The 17,313-nt window shown below is 38.5% G+C and overlaps 3 protein-coding genes across 8 annotated transcripts; 2 read left to right on the top strand and 1 right to left on the bottom strand.

The window, feature by feature from the left end:
• The first annotated feature begins 115 nt into the window (after window positions 1-115).
• dph2 (diphthamide biosynthesis 2) lies at window positions 116-2,954 on the top strand. Its single transcript, XM_034108726.2, has 7 exons — window positions 116-230; window positions 651-827; window positions 969-1,081; window positions 1,224-1,444; window positions 1,566-2,255; window positions 2,358-2,540; window positions 2,730-2,954. The coding sequence occupies exons 2-7, from the start codon at window positions 678-680 to the stop codon at window positions 2,846-2,848; spliced, it is 1,476 nt and encodes a 491-aa protein (XP_033964617.1). The 5' UTR covers window positions 116-230; window positions 651-677; the 3' UTR covers window positions 2,849-2,954.
• Window positions 2,955-3,011: 57 nt separating this feature from the next.
• Window positions 3,012-6,926, bottom strand: ncf2 (neutrophil cytosolic factor 2). Of its 3 annotated transcripts, XM_034108723.1 has the most exons (15): window positions 6,677-6,926; window positions 6,365-6,447; window positions 6,066-6,174; window positions 5,832-5,966; window positions 5,586-5,693; window positions 5,354-5,413; window positions 5,101-5,144; window positions 4,615-4,756; window positions 4,403-4,468; window positions 4,236-4,290; window positions 4,053-4,093; window positions 3,793-3,941; window positions 3,587-3,698; window positions 3,366-3,483; window positions 3,012-3,273 (listed from the first exon to the last, which is right to left on the bottom strand). In XM_034108723.1, the coding sequence occupies exons 1-15, from the start codon at window positions 6,848-6,850 to the stop codon at window positions 3,182-3,184; spliced, it is 1,488 nt and encodes a 495-aa protein (XP_033964614.1). In that variant the 5' UTR covers window positions 6,851-6,926; the 3' UTR covers window positions 3,012-3,181. The 3 variants fall into 3 exon arrangements, with proteins under 3 accessions (XP_033964614.1, XP_033964616.1, XP_033964615.1); XM_034108725.2 differs by lacking the exon at window positions 6,365-6,447 and having other exon boundaries at window positions 6,677-6,773; XM_034108724.2 differs by lacking the exons at window positions 6,066-6,174; window positions 6,365-6,447 and having other exon boundaries at window positions 6,677-6,925.
• Window positions 6,927-7,530: 604 nt separating this feature from the next.
• Window positions 7,531-17,309, top strand: garem (GRB2 associated, regulator of MAPK1). 4 transcript variants are annotated; one of them, XR_011645080.1, is made up of 8 exons: window positions 7,531-7,899; window positions 8,962-9,102; window positions 9,336-9,466; window positions 9,620-10,798; window positions 11,080-11,234; window positions 11,486-12,293; window positions 15,982-16,225; window positions 16,450-17,309. XR_011645080.1 is itself a non-coding variant. In XM_071206880.1 (6 exons), the coding sequence occupies exons 1-6, from the start codon at window positions 7,779-7,781 to the stop codon at window positions 12,339-12,341; spliced, it is 2,583 nt and encodes an 860-aa protein (XP_071062981.1). In that variant the 5' UTR covers window positions 7,531-7,778; the 3' UTR covers window positions 12,342-15,236. The 4 variants fall into 4 exon arrangements, 2 of the variants coding, with proteins under 2 accessions (XP_071062981.1, XP_033964432.1); XR_004554200.2 differs by having other exon boundaries at window positions 11,483-12,293; window positions 16,450-17,307; XM_071206880.1 differs by lacking the exons at window positions 15,982-16,225; window positions 16,450-17,309 and having other exon boundaries at window positions 11,486-15,236.
• The last annotated feature ends 4 nt before the right edge of the window (window positions 17,310-17,313 follow it).

The following is a 17,313-nucleotide window of genomic DNA, read 5'->3' as shown; positions in this document are numbered from 1 at the left end:
ATATTTTTAACTCAGTCATCTGAAAGTGTGAGTTAGTTTCTGTAAATTTCAGGAATATAAACGGATGATAATACATCTCACTGCTCAGTGTATCCTAGCTTTTACTTTGAAACGTTTGAACCGGAAGTGCTTATGGTAGAGCTGCTGTAGTGTACTCTACTGCTGCCGACACGTGTGTAGCTGTCAAATAAGTGTTTATTCGTCAACAACTTTCCACATGACTTCTCTATGTAAGTTTACATGTATGTGTTGTAAATGTAATTCGTAAATTATCGTTATTACACTTCATATTGTGAAAAAAGACTAGCTAGCGACACACCTAGCATACGGAACCAAAGTAACGTTAAGCTAAAAGTAGGTAATGTAAGGTATGGGATGGTTAACTGTGACTAGGCTATATTTGATATATGTTTTACAAAAGGAAAATACCATTACGTCAACGTGACAATGTTGTGAAGTAGTTGGATACATTGTTGCTTCACTTAGCTATATGCCAATATAACGTTAACAATATTGTCAAATATCTAAATTAAGTACAATTTAATCGAGTTTATCACACACTTTCCTGGCAGAACAGGATTACAGGATTGTAATCGTTTGAATTGTGTCCAAATGATGTCCTGAAATGTGTATTATTACTCATTTTGCAGGCACTGTTCCGCGTTTTCTATGCAACGATGGCTGACGCATTTAGTAGCAGCTCGGAGAACGTAATTCAGCGTGTTGTGGATGTTACGGTGGGGGAAAGCAATCCTGTGGAAAAACTTGAAGAGTTGTATCAGATTAAGGACATTTGTGGCTTTATCACTGAGCATCAATTTGAAAAGGTGAGTACTTAAAATGTACTTTTCGTCACATAGACATTTGTAAATTGAATCCTGAAGGGACAACACAATTATTGTCAAAAGGCTGTTTGACACACTAGCCAGTGAAAGCAACTAAAGTTAAATCATGGATAATATTTACAGGTTGCTCTGCAGTTTCCTGATGAGCTGCTGGTGGATGCAGTTGCAGTAGCATTGGAGATTGAGAGAAACAGCAATGCCAAGCCATTCATTCTGGGAGATACATCCTACGGCAGGTAACACACCAGGTTTAAATTAGAAAAGTCTTACTTGGTCTAATAATGCGTACATGATACATTTGTAAGTATTTGTATCCTTCCTGCAAAGTCACTGCTCTACCGTGAGTTTTAATGGATGCATTGATTCTTTTTTTGGCAGTTGCTGTGTGGACGAGGTAGCTGCAGAACATGTTGGAGCCGACTGCATTGTGCACTATGGCAGTGCTTGCCTCAGCCCGTCTAAAAGGCTGCCATTGATGTATGTGTTTGAGAGACGACCGGTGGATCTTGAGAAATGCACTTCTGCCTTCAGAGAACTCTACCCAGACACACACAGTCACATCATCATCCTCTATGATGTCAACTATGTTCATGCTATTGGTAAGCTTTTCTAAAAAAGCCCTGCTATATGAAAGGGATAATACATATGTATGCCATTTTATAGAACAGCTTTAGATTCAAGCATTTCTTTTCACACAACATTGTTTTAATTTTTTTTCAGATGACCTTATGGCACTCCTTTCACCAGAGTATCCAAACCTAGTCGTCTCACAACTTGTTGTGGAAGGGGAGCAGTGTTACAGCCATGGTCGGATAAAGAGACTACATGATGACACATGTCTATCAGAGGGAGATAACAACCAGCTTATTTATCAGTTTGGAAGGCAGTTCTCCCTGACAAGTGGTTTAAGCATCACGGATTACAGTATGTTCTATGTAGGCCAAGAAGGAGCAATTCTGACAAACTTCATGATGACTTGGAATCGCTGCTCATTTTGTTCTTTTGACCCCATAAAAATGACAGGGAGGACAGAGTCAGTCAGTATCAACCGTGCCCTAATGAAGCGTTATTACGCTATAGAAAGGGCCAAAGATGCCAATGTTGTTGGCATTCTAGTTGGCACATTAGGAGTGTCTGACTACCTCAAAATCATCCAGCAGTTGAAGGAGGCAATTCATGGAGCTGGCAAGAAGAGCTATTTGTTTGCCATGGGGAAACTGAACGTGCCCAAACTGGCAAACTTTCTTGAAATTGACATTTTTGTGTTAATCGCGTGTCCTGAGAACTCACTGCTGGACTCAAGTGAGTTCTATAAACCTGTGGTAACACCATTTGAGATGGAGGTGGCCTGCAACAGGAAGAGGGAGTGGTCAGAGGAATATGTCACAGACTTTCGACATCTCCTGCCAGGTTAGATCTTGATATATTCACATCGGACAAACCTACTCCTAAATTCTTATTTATATATGCCTATAGCAAATTTATAATATTTCCCCCCCAAACTTACACCAGGTGGACAGAGTCACGTGCCTTTGGCTGATCAGCAGGAGGAGGGCAGTGAGACTGACATGTCTTTAATCACTGGAGCTCTGCGGAGTCAGAATCTGATGAGCAGTGAGCCTGAAGTTTCCTCGTTCGGCTCTTCAGTGGTCCTCAGGAACCAGATGCTCACTGTGGCCAACACCAACTCAGCTGGTATGAGACCATCAAAAAAGTCTTGCTTGCTTTAATTTCTGTACATCCATGAGTTTATTGTAGACTTTGCACTCATACAATTATCGCATCTTGTGCATGTGAGAAAACAATCAACCAGTGTTTTTTGTATACAAATATACTTTTAAATATCATATATTACGTTACATATTTTTTCCTTTCTCTTCTCAGCGTCTTTTCTGGCAGAACGAAGCTGGCGTGGCTTGGAGCAGAATTTGGGAGCGACACCTGTGGTGAAGGCAGTAGAGGGCAGGAGAGGCATAGCTATTGCCTATGAAGAGGAAGGATAACTTACCAGTAGCACAAGACTATTTAATCATGCCTGAGGCATTTAGATGTATATTGCTGAATTGAATTACTCAATGTAAGAAATAATTAAATGTTTTTTTCATAAAATGTATATCAGATATTACTAGTTTTTGTTATCGCATTTATCCAAACATAACAACTTGACACACTTGAAGGAGTTTATTTGAATGAACAGGTGTTTAAAAATGTAAATATTAAGTATTTATAGGTACAAATTAATCAAATGTGGTTTATTCTAAAATTGTTTCGATAGAGAGTACCTGACCAATGATCAGATTATCCTTTATTATTTTTGCTGCTTTCATTCATTTAAATTACTGGCCATTGACAGGAACTTCTTCCACAAAGGATGCAGGAAATATACCAGTATCCCCGTTGCATTGCCCTTCCAACCAATCCTGGTTAACTAAAGGAAAAGAAGGAACGTATGAATTAGGATGACATTTTTGGATAAATTGAGTTTTTAAGCAAATTTGATTAAAAAGAATGGACCCTCACCTCTAGAGATTATTGTGATTGTATCACCTCGATGAAACTTGAGATCCTCTGGATTTGATGACTCATACGAGTAAAGTGCCACCAAGGGAACCTCGATATTTGGACTGTGATCTGTTTGCTAAATACACAAACGGTAATTTTCACAATACTAATAGCACTTTCAACCAGTATCTGTATTTTGTGAAGCCAGCATAAACAGGAAAAGATGAGCACTTCCTTACCTCTTTTGCGTAACACCACAAAGTGATGTGCACACCACTGGCACAACTCCACACACCTTCCATGTCTGTGCTGTCATTGATAACACTTGGTCCCGTAGCTTCAGGGGTTAGACTATATGGAACAAAAGGATGTAATGTTGTACTCTTACCACTAACACATATCAAACTATAAGATGATTATTTATTTTTTTAAATGTACACCTTACCTCAAAGTGATTGCAGTCATAGGGAGATTCAGTTTCCTACTGATCTTTTCAATCAGTATTGCATACGGAGTTCCAGGTGGTACTGAGACAGCAAAGGTGAATGTGAAACGGACTTTAACAATAAGTGAATTGTCAGGAGGCTGTTCTTCCTGGCATTAATGAAAGGACATGTTGATGGAATTTTAAATAAGAAAGAAAATAAACAATTCACATGTTGGCACATTTTGGGATATACTGGTGTAATATTTGAATCAGCATACCTTTCTCTCTGAGTCGCTGCTGTCGCTCCTTGGAGTTAGACCTTAAATACAAAGAAGGGGGATACAAATTGCATTTGGTCAAATACTTTCTCTTATGTTACAATATTTGCTTTGACCAATGGATTGAGTTAGTCATAGGCAATTTCTCTATTGTAGTCTTCTTAATCCGTCAGATGAGTGTACCTGGTTTTCTTTTAGGTCTGGTCGGTGGTTCCTGACTCGGAGGCTGAGGTATTCCCTATCCACCGTTAAACAATAATACTGGTAATGTTATAAAAAGTCTTATAGCAAAGAATACATCACTTCTGAAGCAATCTTCAGAATTAAATATGAGATATTTAATTCCTTACCTTGTTCTGTTTGGAAGCCATGGACATCTCCAAACGCTCCAGGTAATTGTAAGGAACAAGTCCCCTCTATAATGAACAACATGCTTAATACTATCAATAAACATGTAAGAATTCTGTTACGTTCTCTACACATATTTCATATAAAAGAAACAACAAAAGTTATGGGAAAAAACACTAGCAAATTGGTTGCAGATGTACAGTAGTGGCCTTACTCTTCCATTAAAGATCACAGATGCCCAGTTATCGGATCCCTTCTGCAGCACAAACACAACATTGCCTGGCACGACAGCCAACTCATCGCTTGTCTCAGGAACAAACTGAAACAGGACAGTGTGGGCTTCTCCTTCCAAAGCCCTGTGAAGACAGGAGAAATCCACATGGCATCAAGAGAGCTGCTGGCACACCAGTCTATTTTTTACCGGATAACAATTGCTTCTCTATTGTTTACATTCACAGAGTTATAATATCCCCTCCAATGAAAGCATAACACTTCATAAATGTTTCCCTCTTTCCTTTTCAAATAGAGGGCTGATTTATTTCCTTTAACACATCTACGTGCGGTGGAAAATGTATCTTCTATTGCAAAAATATTGACAAGTATCAAGGTCATTTACAATTATTTTTGCATTCGACAAGGCTGAATTAGAACAACTGAAAAGTAATCATATTTTTTTACAGTTAAGCATACACGAAACTACCTTAGAACCTCCGGCTCCTTTGGACTAGTTGGACCGTCTTGTACCTGTCAGATGTACACAGAAACACAAAGCATCCAATCATTAGTGCTGACTCAAAGCAGCAATTAAGTTGAAAAAAATATTCCATGTCATTTGTTTTTTAAATATAATGTAACACAATCAGCTGCTAATAACAAATTATATCTTTGTCATCAGATAATTATTTGTAATTAGAATTAGAATAACCCAATAATTAGAATAACCCATATTTCACCTGTGGCTGTAATGGGGCAAATCCAGAGAAGGCATCCTGAGGAACGACAGAGGCAACCACCTGAAGATAGCAGAGAAAAAAATGTAGCTTATGTATGGCACATTGTTATAGCGTTAAGTCATTGACATTATGATTTTAGTGAACTAGATGAGTTGTATTCAAATACAGTTACATGCCACACTAAATAATAATGTAGTACACATGGTAACTAAACATATCACATAAGTATTACCTTTGCTTTGCCCAGGTAGTCCTTCTTCTCCAGCTCAGCAACATAGTGCTTATTTGGTTTGAAAAGCACTTTTGATGGGAACTCGACTGGTTTGAAAAGTTTCTGTTTCTGTTGGTGATAATGCATTGCAATGGATATTATAATATTTGTCAAGTAATTCTGACATGAAAGAACATTTTAATTACATCACTAATACCACTGTGTATAATCATTAAATAGTGATTACTTTACAGTATGTTAACTGACCAGGGCGGAATCCAGAGCTTTATCGATGATGTTGAGCTTGGCATCTGTCTTGTAATTGAGAGCCTTCACAAGGTTTTTGTGGGCTTCTTCCCAGTTACCCAGCTGAGCCTCAGACAGAGCCATATTGATAAGAACCTATTGCAGTAAACATTGTTATTATAGAACCTTGCTTTCCACTAATAAGGAGGCTTCACAAGAACATATAAACATGATTGGAGGCTTTTAAATACTTACCTCACATGCATATAATTTGTATCTGAGACCAAGCGCTTTGTAATCTATCAGCTGGTTGCCTCTTAGTGCTTTGAAAGCTTGCTGGAAATCAGCTAAACTCTCCTCATACCTTTGAATATAAAAAAATCCAAACATAAAATCTAATTATTTTTGCAATAAACCAATAAACCAAAACAATTACAAAAAAAGTACCTAAATGTATGATAACGAAAACATACTGTGTGTAGTATTTTTTAATTACAGTGTTAAATATGAAAACAAATTGTGGCCATTGAATTAAGATGACTAGTGTTTCTTGCCTCTTCTTTTTGTAAAATGTCATTCCTCTTTGAAAGAAGGCAACAGCCAAATGCTCATCTTTACGTATGCTGCAATCAAACGCCTGAGAAACACAAGACAACACAGACTTCCTCTATTAGAAAAGAGAAATGGTAAACTCTACTTCTTCTTTCTCAGTGGCTTGCGATTTCGCACTCAGAAATATCACATCATTTCATTTCAGCCTAATCAGTTTACATCCCTGAACAAGATTTAAGTAATATTATAAATAAATAAAACTTTGTGGGAAATGTTTTGGCTTACATTAATCTACGAACAAAGGTCAATCGTACCTTTTCAGCAGCATCCAGGTCTTTGTTGAGAAAATGGAGACAGCCAATGTCAAAACTAATTTTAGAGTTTGGATCTTGGATAGACAGGAAAATCTTGAGTGCCTCTGACAAATCCTGTCTGTCAACACAAGTTACAGCCATGTCCCACTGGCGCAGAGTGTCAACAAAAGACATAGTTGCTGGGTCGGAGTACACTTCGCCAAAGACCAAAATAGGGAAGTTTTTCTGATTTGTACCAGCTGCACCAGGAAGTGTGATGATGGTGTCATTGTTGGTACATTTATAAGTTTGAAGGCCCAATTGATTTTGTCCTTCCTCCCATGTGATTATATGGAAATTATATAGGCTGACGTGTGTTGGTAGGCCCTTTACATTCCCATACTACTTTTACTTGAATGTAGGTTTTGCATAGGTAGCCTATGCTAAGGGATGATGGGTTGCTGACATATTTTAGGAGTGGCTTTTAAAGTACAGAGACAAGCAATTGGAACTATTTAAGTGTCGGTTTTTGTCATTACAATTAATTTACAAACCTTTATGGAGCACCAGGTTGTCTTTATTTTTGCCCCTTTGTCTTGAATGTATCAGCATGAGCAACACAGTTAGATGTACAACATTACAACTTCCGGTACATACTTTAATAAATAAATTGCTCTCAAATTGACCCATTTTCAAATACAATTCCCTCTAGCGCGCTATGTTTTATATTCTAAAGGATTTGAACAACTTCACTGAGAAAGTTTGACATGTGTTTTATGTTATTCACCCTCATATGTACCCCAATGTAAATAAAGCTTTTATTTTAAAAGAAACCAAAACGTATTTCCGTTATTCACTTAACTTCAGAGCTTCGGAATAGTTGCCCTGGTGCAGACGTCGCGAGCTAAACAAACATGTCTTTGCTACATTATAAGACTACGGACCTTAAAGATACGTAGGCAAATGCAAAGAGAAATATGCGACGATTAATAAGAAATGTGCCAAACATAAAACTGTCGATGGAGAGTTGATATATTATTCAGTTGGTTAGCTTAGTGTAGCCTTTTGTGACCGTGTTTACACATTGCTAGCTAGCTTTCCAGCTGGCTAATAAGCTAGCAAAATGGACCTTGGAACAATGTTATACAACAATTTAAAAGATGTTACATGGAGCACTACGTCTTTACCATTAGATCAACTTGTGAGTGCTTATAGGTTGCCTCAAATGGCCAAGCTGGATAACGGTTAGTAACTTGCTGTCACTTCTAAGTTGTCTTTTGCTAGCTGCTACATTGCTAATTAGCAGCTAAACCTACCATAACTATTTGAAAGACAAATAGTTCCTCTTGGTTTTGTCTGCGTATCGTCTTAATTCATGTCAGAAGTGTCATATTGGTATTAGAACATTGTAATGTTTAATGATGAAAGTGGCTTCACTGTCTTTTTCTGCGCTATTATATATCGTGCAGTTACAACAAATAACGACGTTTGTCAGTGTTACTTTATATGTCCTGTAACCTCTCTGCTGTCACGCTGCAGCAATGCAAGTAAATGCAGAAAGTTAGAGTATAAACATTTAATGTAATAACAGCGATAATGTTTCATGTTAGGTACAATGCATTAAGGCCCGAGGAGACTGTTAGGTCTGCAACACAGTGATTACATGGAAATGTGTGCATATCATAAACTGTAAAGGTAGCGTGATGCCTGATTTAGACACAGATATTCGACAATGCTTGCTTTTGATAGAGGTATGGATTAATGCATTTGTCATTGTCCATGGAGGATAATGATTGTATTGTACTGAGTAGTGTAATGCCTTGGATTGAGTCGAAAAAGCATGTCAGGCTCAAAAGTGGTATTTATGGCATATTGTTTAATGTTTGGGATAATCCTTTAATATTTGTCACAAACACATTTTTCTTCCTTGTACCACATTCTAATCAGGCCTATTAATAGAAAAAAAGACATGTTAAACAACTTCAAACAAAGCTATGGCCATCTGTGTTAGAGATATAATATTTAATATTTCAACAACTTTATACCAGGAATTTCACATTTTGCAAGCCGAATTATGCAACATTTACATTATGTTTCACGGGATACATGAAGTGTGTTGGTGTTTTATAAGATAGGCCTTTATTGATCTCTAGAGGTCATGACACTTTTATGACAGATTTTGATTGTGCAAAGGGATCCGAAGATATTCTAAATGTGTATTAAAGAAGGTGTACGTTTGACAGTATTCCAATCGAGCATGGATTTTGAGGGATAATCAGTTTTGTCTGTTGGTTTAATTCTGTCAGGTCAGATGGTTGAAGGGCTCAGAGACAATGACTACCTCTTGATTCATTCCTGCCGTCAGTGGACAACTATTACTGCTCACAGTCTGGAGGAGGGACACTATGTCATTGGGCCCAAAATAGAGATCCCGGTGCACTATGAAGGTGAGCTGCATCTGCTTGGATGCTCGAGGCTTTTGAATTTGCTTGACATTGTCTTTTGGTATCTTTGTATATGTCAAAACCAACACACAGGGTTGGAATTGTGGGCTTCTTGAATGATTAAATGCATTTTACATTTTAAGGGTTTTTTGATGTATCAGTGTTTAATAAAAAAATCTATCAACAATAGGTTCCTAAACCTTTCAGTTGCATTGATACGACTTTACCTACTTCAGGTCAGTTTAAGCTACTGGAGCAGGACAGAGATGTCAAGGAGCCTGTGCAGTACTTCAACAGTGTGGAGGAGGTGGCTAAAGCATTCCCTGAAAGGGTATACGTTATGGAAGAAATCACGTTCAATGTTAAGGTATATCTCATTTCTTATAATCGATTGTTATGACTCCTTCTGAATTTGGTAGTGTCTATTCAAATGTATAAACTAAATCAAAATGTTTAAAAATGACAAGGTGGTAAAGCTCTCCTTCATTTCTCATCTTTCTCAAATCTCATCTTTTCACAGATGGCTTCAGGCGAATGCAATGAAGATACCGAAGTGTACAACATAACACTTTGCACCGGTGATGAACTGACATTAATGGGCCAGGCTGAGATTCTATATGCCAAGACCTCCAAAGAAAAATCAAGATTCAACACAATTTTTAAGAAGATTGGGAAGCTAAACTCCATCAGTAAGATCGGTCGAGGCAAGATGCCCTGCTTGATCTGCATGAACCATCGCACCAACGAGAGCATCAGCCTGCCTTTCCAGTGCAAAGGCAGGTTCAGCACCTGTAGCCCACTGGAGCTCCAGATGCAGGACGGCGAGCACATCATCAGGAACATTGTGGAGAAAACCCGGCTCCCTGTCAATGTATCAGTCCCCAACAGTCCACCCCGTAACCATTATGACCTCCACCTCATTCGTGAGGGTCATCGCTACAAGTTAGTCAACATTCAGACAAAGACGGTGGTTGTGTGCTGCATCCTGCGAAGCAACAAAATTATCCCCATCCATTTTCCCTTTCATATGGCCATGCCTAGATGTATTATTCCAGAAGAGCTCTTGCAAGGAGAGCTGTGGCTAGAAACTATGGTACATCGCTGGTTCTCCTTCTGCCAGGATCAGTTTGACATAGATGACTATTCTCGTGCTGTTCGGGATGTGCGGACAGACTGGAACGACGACGGTAAGAGCCCCAAGAAAACCAGCGGGAATGGCAATTGCGGTGGAAGCAGCGGATGCAGCAGCAGCTCCAACGGTTGTCCCAACCAAATGCAGATTCCCAGTTCTTTAACCTATGCCCGGGAGGAACTCACCCAGTCCTTCCACCGTCTATCTGTGTGCGTGTACGGCAGCAACCTGCACGGTAACAGTGAGGTCAATTTGCAGGGCTGTATGACACTGTGTGGAGATTGGGCTCTTCTGCCCTCGGATAGCATCCCTTCAGAATCGGGAGAAAATGAACACTTTTACCCCGGACTAATGGATAGCACAAACTCACAACCATCCCTCAACAAGTCTGACGTCCCCTATGAGGAGCTGTGGTTAGACCAATTGAGAGGTCAGATCCCAAAACCTTCTGTGAGTGAGGGACTTCGAGGCATCAACAATGGCTGCAGCACAACAACAGCTCTGTCATACCCAGTCACTACAGATTCGTCTCTTACTCCACCACCGGTTCCGCCCAAGTCTCAAGCTGTGAGTATAATATATTTTGCTTACAGTGGTAATCCTTAAGATTTGGTTACACCGGTGGTTTCTCTGGCAACAGCAAGTGTAGTTTAATACTACAGCAAACGGCAGCTTCTTTGTCAGAAATACAACATCTGATGAATTAGATTACTGTGCAGCCAACAATTTAATTATAACGGTAAGCGCGTTTCTGATTTAATGTTGCTCAATCTCTTCATGTAACACTGAATAAATTCCTTCTCATGTCACTAAATTTCACCCTCTAAAAAAATGTTTTACCCTTCTAGGTGAAGGAAGAATGCCGTCTTTTGAATGCCCCACCAATTCCTCCACGAAGCTTGAAACAGATGGCATCAGTGCCCATCCTGTCTAAGCCACGGCAGCAAGACACTCGCTCTCCAAGTCCGACGCTCTCCTACTATTCTTCTGGACTCCACAACATGTAAGAATTGGCACCATTTCATAGCAATCATGTGACACTAATCACAACCAATGAGAATAAGAAAGAAAATATCAGGAAAATAAAAGTAAGATTTAATACATTTAGACAATTACACATATTTGTTTAAATGGCAACTTTATGCTAATCCTTGACAGACATACATTTTTATTCACCCACATTTCTGTTTTTCCAAATATTTGTTATGAGGTCTGCTCTTATACCCCAAAATATTTTTGTTTTTCCATCAGTAGTGGAGCATCTGAGCAGGAGGCCGATGATCCACAAGAACCAAGCCATGTGTGCAACCCCTGCAACTGGGTTAGATCCCACAGCATTGAGCCGAATGTGACGTGGCCAAGCAGTAGCCTGCCATCAGATGGGATGTCCTCCAGGTTGTCCTGGCCAAATAACCTCAGCGGAGGAGAATCGCACAGCATGGAGGAGTTTCTACCATCTAGCTGTCGAAGTTACTACAGCTACCCCAGAAAAAGATCCCAGAGCAGCCAGAAAATCTGCACAGCCAGCTTTGTTGACTTTGATCGAGAGCATGCTCACAGCAGTAAGAACTTCAGTTCGCAGAAAGCCTCCGTGAATCACTTCTGCACCAAATTTTCAAGTTACCATTCTGAAATGTACAGAAACAAGCCAATAGAAGAATCTGACACAAAGCAGAGCCTCTCTTGCCCCATCCTGCCGCCGAGAACACCAAAATCAAATGCTATAAAGAAGGGCACGGATTTACTGTCAGGATTCGACGGTGACAGTGAGCAGGAAACGTCAAATTGCTCACTACCTAAACTTGAGAAGGGCACAAAAGAGATACCTCTCATCTCTACTTCAATAACTCCTAACTCTCCATCATTATCTCCCAATGCACAGTGGCAGCCACCCTCCAGTCTGGCTAATCTTTCTATTGAAGAGGTGTCCAGATCTCTAAGGTTTATTGGCCTGCCGGATGACATTGTTTCTTTTTTCGTGACTGAGAAGATCGATGGGAGTTTACTCCTGCAGCTCACTGAGGAGATTTTGTCAGAGGATTTCAAGCTAAGCAAACTGCAGGTAAAGAAACTCATGCAGTTCATAAGTGGGTGGAGACCCAAGATATAACAGTGTCTGACACTAGGTCCTGTCGTAAAGCAGGGAACATCAAGCCTTCAGTATATATGCTACGCACACCAGGTCACAAAGAGTTTCTTTTCGTATAACATGAATTTATTTCCTTGTAGACATTTTCACATCAGCTACTTAGTTCTTTTCCGTAAGTGTTCATGTTATCACACCAATTCTTTATTAGCCCACCAATTGTAAAGCACTGATGTGGCGCTATTATCTTAATAATGATATTGATAAATATATATCCCTCTGTCCTTAAAGAGGAATATCACAACATTGCTATTTCCAGGATTTAAAAAACAGCACGAAAAACAGATGTTCTATTTTCACATTTAAACAAAAGTTATAAAATGTTTTGATGTCTTTGCGGAGACACAGTTTGACACTTGGTAACCACAAAACATAAAGCTTGCATGATCCCAAGCTTGCAATTATAGTTATGCATGAGTTCAGGGATATGATATGATACTTAACTTGAATTTAACTTTTTCATCTTTTAAAAGAAAGGTAGAGAGGTCTTAAGCTGTACATTTCATCAGAATCTTTGAAAATTCATTTATTTTCCAATTGGCAAGAAATACTCAATGATGTTACATTTCACCCTGTAGTATCATACTGATGCACAGTTTTAAATAAAAAAGAATTAAAGAAGTTGCTGAAAAGGAGTTGATTTTGCAGCTGTATGACCTGTTAAGTTTTTTTAATACCTTTTATGTTGGATAAAACCAAATACATCAGCTTTTAATGTCAATCGGGTAAGAGTCTTTTTTTAAGAGATTAAGTTAATTTAGTGTTAATGGCATCTGCATTCTTGTTGTGATATTCTTCTTTGCGAAGTTAGCCCTCATCAAAGGGTTCTCATGTTCTCTTATGTGAAACAAGATGTTGTTTCTATTTGATGCTTTTCTAATCTAAAGTTTAATTGACCTATATGGCTCTTTCCTTAAACCTCTCTACTAAAAATGGCAGAGACCTTAACAATATGATGTCTTTACTTTAAATCTAAAATGGAAACAACTGACTGGTAATGGGCCATGACGTTCTACATTAAAATACAAAATATGCATCATGCACTTTGGTAGCTCTCAGCCTAATTAATTGCTGTTAAGAAAATTAAATATATAAACCTATAAAATAGTGTCTTTGTAGAAAGTGAATGCACTACACGCCTTTTCAAAACTAAAATGGTACGTCTCCTTTATTCTCATTGTATGCATTATAAGTGTCCTCTAATGCTAGAAAGAAGTAAAAGATAACTTTGCTGCGCCTTAACCCAGAAACCTTAAAATATATTATATTTACCTTTGGCTTAACATTTTTTGAAGTCAGTCTCTTGTTTTAGGAATACACTCTTAACATGTATGTATTTTTCCTATAGCCTGAGAGGCATAGGTCAAATTGAAAATGATCTGATAAAATGACATTTTGTTTTTATTGGTACCAATCTTTGTTTTATTTAGCCTTGATTCAGAGTTGTATTGTATTTATGCAGTATTTAACAAAAATATGCAGAAGAGTTATTGTTATCAGACCGTTGGTAGTGCTGATATATGAAGGTGCCTCAGCAAAAACAGCAAGTCTGCAACCCAGGTCCTGTTGGCCAACAGCTGTTGTTTTTTCCCCTCTGTCACTTTTTGCAGTGGGTTGTTACATATTTTACTTGATATTTTGTATTTGTTATGTTAGTACAAATGTGATTTTTATATAAAAAAAGTAATAACTAACGGTGAAATGATTTGTATTGAGAAAAAAGCTTTTGTTCAAATTTCCTTTTTTATTCTGTACCATTTACGTTCTACTTTGGTTTGTAAATCCATGTATTTAAATAACACATGGCAACGCAGGGAGGAAAAACCCTGCAAGCCTCAGTTCGACTACATAGAAGATGACTAACAATTTGAATGAGCAAAGTTTTCAGGTGATTTTCTTGTTACTTTGTCCCCTTATTCGAATGGGATCGAAAGGTCCCATGACCTTATTCTATGGTGATTGATGTCTTATGCAATAGCCATGTCGACCATGGTAGTAACAACAAGTGAGTGACAAAAAGAAATGGAGTATTATGCACATTACCACAGCGGTAATTCCAGAGAAAGTCCAATTTGTACTTGAATAATTCTGAGTAAACTGTGAACACACTACAACAAATGACCTAGCTCTGTAAATACACCATCAAGCTTTTAACACTAATGGGTATCTGATAATAATAACGTCTGTCCCCCTCGATCGGGGATGTATGAATGATTACCATCTCTGTGCACAAACAAAATAACTAACACTTGTTTTGATCAAATTTGGAAAAGTAAAGGTCAACATTACTGAAATATTGAGTTTGATAGTTATATTTCAATTATACTGTTTCCCTATTTTAACAATGGTATTATCTATTAAAAAATTGATTAACTGACGTTTGTGTGTGTGCGCGTGGGTTTTTAGGCCTGTTCAGTTTAGCACAGTTCATGTGAAATAAGTTCAAGATTGCACCTTTGATATAGCATACCAGACCTGGATAAAGTATTAATGCTTTAATTACATAATCATAAACTGTACAAGGTGTTCTCTGTAATCTCTTAAAACAGTTGCATTCCAAATGGCCTCAAAGATATTGCAGAAAGCCCTCAGCAGAGCTCTGGAGGATTTGAGTAACTTATTGCAGATCCTATCTGACGAAATTCGAAACCAGTTAGTGCTTAATCAGTTCTGCTTTCCCCCCCCCGCTGTTTCCTGCCTTACATCAAGCAGGTTAACATCTCAGTTAAAGGTAACACCAGTTCTGCTTTTTGCATGGCTCAACTTTACAAAAGTTTATATTTGAAGCCTTAAAGAGTCCTAGAGGTTGATCCAGATGACCTACAGCGGTAACTTGTCTCATAATCACAGACAATGATATAAATTAGTCCTATACATTTCGAGTTTTCCTTTTAGATGTTTTACTTTGCCTGACAAGGATTTATTTATAATTTTACATTTACATCTGATTTCAGGGCAAATGTACTCTCACACATACCCCCTGTGGCTTCTTTTTGGACTCCCAATCTTGTGTGAAGAGATTAGCTATCTGTTGGCTCTAGTGCAATGTCACTGACCTAATGCACCTCAGCAGAAGTACAACAAATGCTTCCCATTTCACACGGCCAAACGTTACAAAACAAATGCTAATTACTAGTACATGGAATGACAATTTGCTTTTGTACAGTTTGTTCCACTTCAATACTTTTGTAGACAGTTAATGGACACTTTCTGTAATGCTATCATGGTAAAGGGATGTCATAAAAACCCTGTCTGGCATTTAGAAAGTATTTTGTGTCCTGTGTAGCAAAACATGTAGGTGTTTATTATAGTTGAATTCAGAATGCGTTTTATTATTTCACTTTATTGTATACGGATTAGGATTATTTCAGGTCAATAAGGGTGTGGCGCAGTGGTTTGGACCGCTGATCACAGGTTCAATCCCACCCTGACCGCCACTGCAGAAAACATGCCATTGTGTCCTTGGGCAAGCCACTTCACCCTAAATTGCATGTATTAATATATGTAATATGTACTGTAATGTAAAGCTCTTTGAACACTTGGAAAAGCACTAAAATAAATACCATGAATTAATAACGTCCCTCCTTCTGTTCCACTGTATAAGGCAAAGCCACCCCTCCAACTCCATCAGGCCAAATATGGATACAAAACTGCCTTATCAATGAGGTGGGACTGGTCAGTTTTCTATAAAGACTCCAGATCTGAAACCATCTCCAAAACTTAATTGAGCTCCTAAATAACCAACAACTCAACTCTCCCGACCATTCCGAGGACCCAGCGCAGCACCAGCCCCCAGCCTTCTGAGCATCCATTCCACGGGCAGATCAGCGCTCTAAACCTCCTTCCAGGTCTGTTGTCTATGTTGAGAGATTAAGCATTTTGTTAAAATGTTGAGTGTCATGTTGTTGTGTCTACAAGTGAAGCTCCTAATCTGAAAATGTGACTATTGAAGCATGGACGGACAAAGGAGAACGCTAGAAATATTTCAGATGTTGGTTTATAATCATCGATATGTACTTATACCCATAAAAAGGTAATTACAGTTATTGTCATATTGTTTGTATGTTGTCAGTCATGTGAACTCCTGGCCTGCTGTTCCTGCTGTTGATGTCCTCCTGCCTCCCTGTCCTTAGCGATCCACCAGACACTCTGATGGAGACTTCTGACGACCAAGGACACACAAAGCAAGGGCATGTAAGTGGAGGCAGAGAAGGGAAGTGTGAAAAGATAAAAGATAAAAATTGGTTTAAGAACAATTATAGGGGGGTTGGAGAGGTACTTGTTGCTAATATAGAACCTGTACCAATAGTTGGAGGACAGATTGCTGGAGGGATTAAATCCATGCTGTTACTAGCACCACAAGCAGACCCAATTAATGTGGTTTACTCTGACATTAAAGCTCTTGATGTTAAGCTTGACTACTTTCGTGCGGCAATGAAATGGGCAGCTGGTGTCTACCAAATTCCAGTGAACAACATAGAGAAAGCCTGGTATACATACACAGAGTTAGTGTCTGGTTATTCTAAAACTACTAGCTCTGAAAAGGAGACACTCAAAGAGACTTTTCTCACACATTATAGCCAGTACGCAGACAGCACTTTGGACTTGCACCATCTTTTGACAGCTAAACCATCCTCCCTAACTCAAAACCTTGGGATGTTCTGGCTGATAGTTTAAAATATATCAAAGTCAAGTTTTTGTATTTGAATGAACTTATGTGTAAAGGCGATATGTAACATAGGTCTTTGTGTGACCTATGTTGATGTCATTATTGTCCATACAAATATTGTGTAGACTTGCACAAGTTTTGAGCTTGAGCCTTGAATTGCTAGCCAATAAAATATTGTTACAAAGTCACTGCTCCCTTAGCTTCTTTAAAATGCTTTTTAAAATGATGGTTAAAGTTTTTCGTGCAATGAAAAATGAATGCATTTGT

Source organism: Pseudochaenichthys georgianus, chromosome 20 (assembly GCF_902827115.2).
Source record: "Pseudochaenichthys georgianus chromosome 20, fPseGeo1.2, whole genome shotgun sequence".
Classification (NCBI taxonomy): Eukaryota; Metazoa; Chordata; class Actinopteri; order Perciformes; family Channichthyidae; genus Pseudochaenichthys; species Pseudochaenichthys georgianus.
The sequence above is the reverse complement of the archived record's forward strand: the minus strand, read 5'-3'. Positions and strand labels throughout refer to the sequence as shown.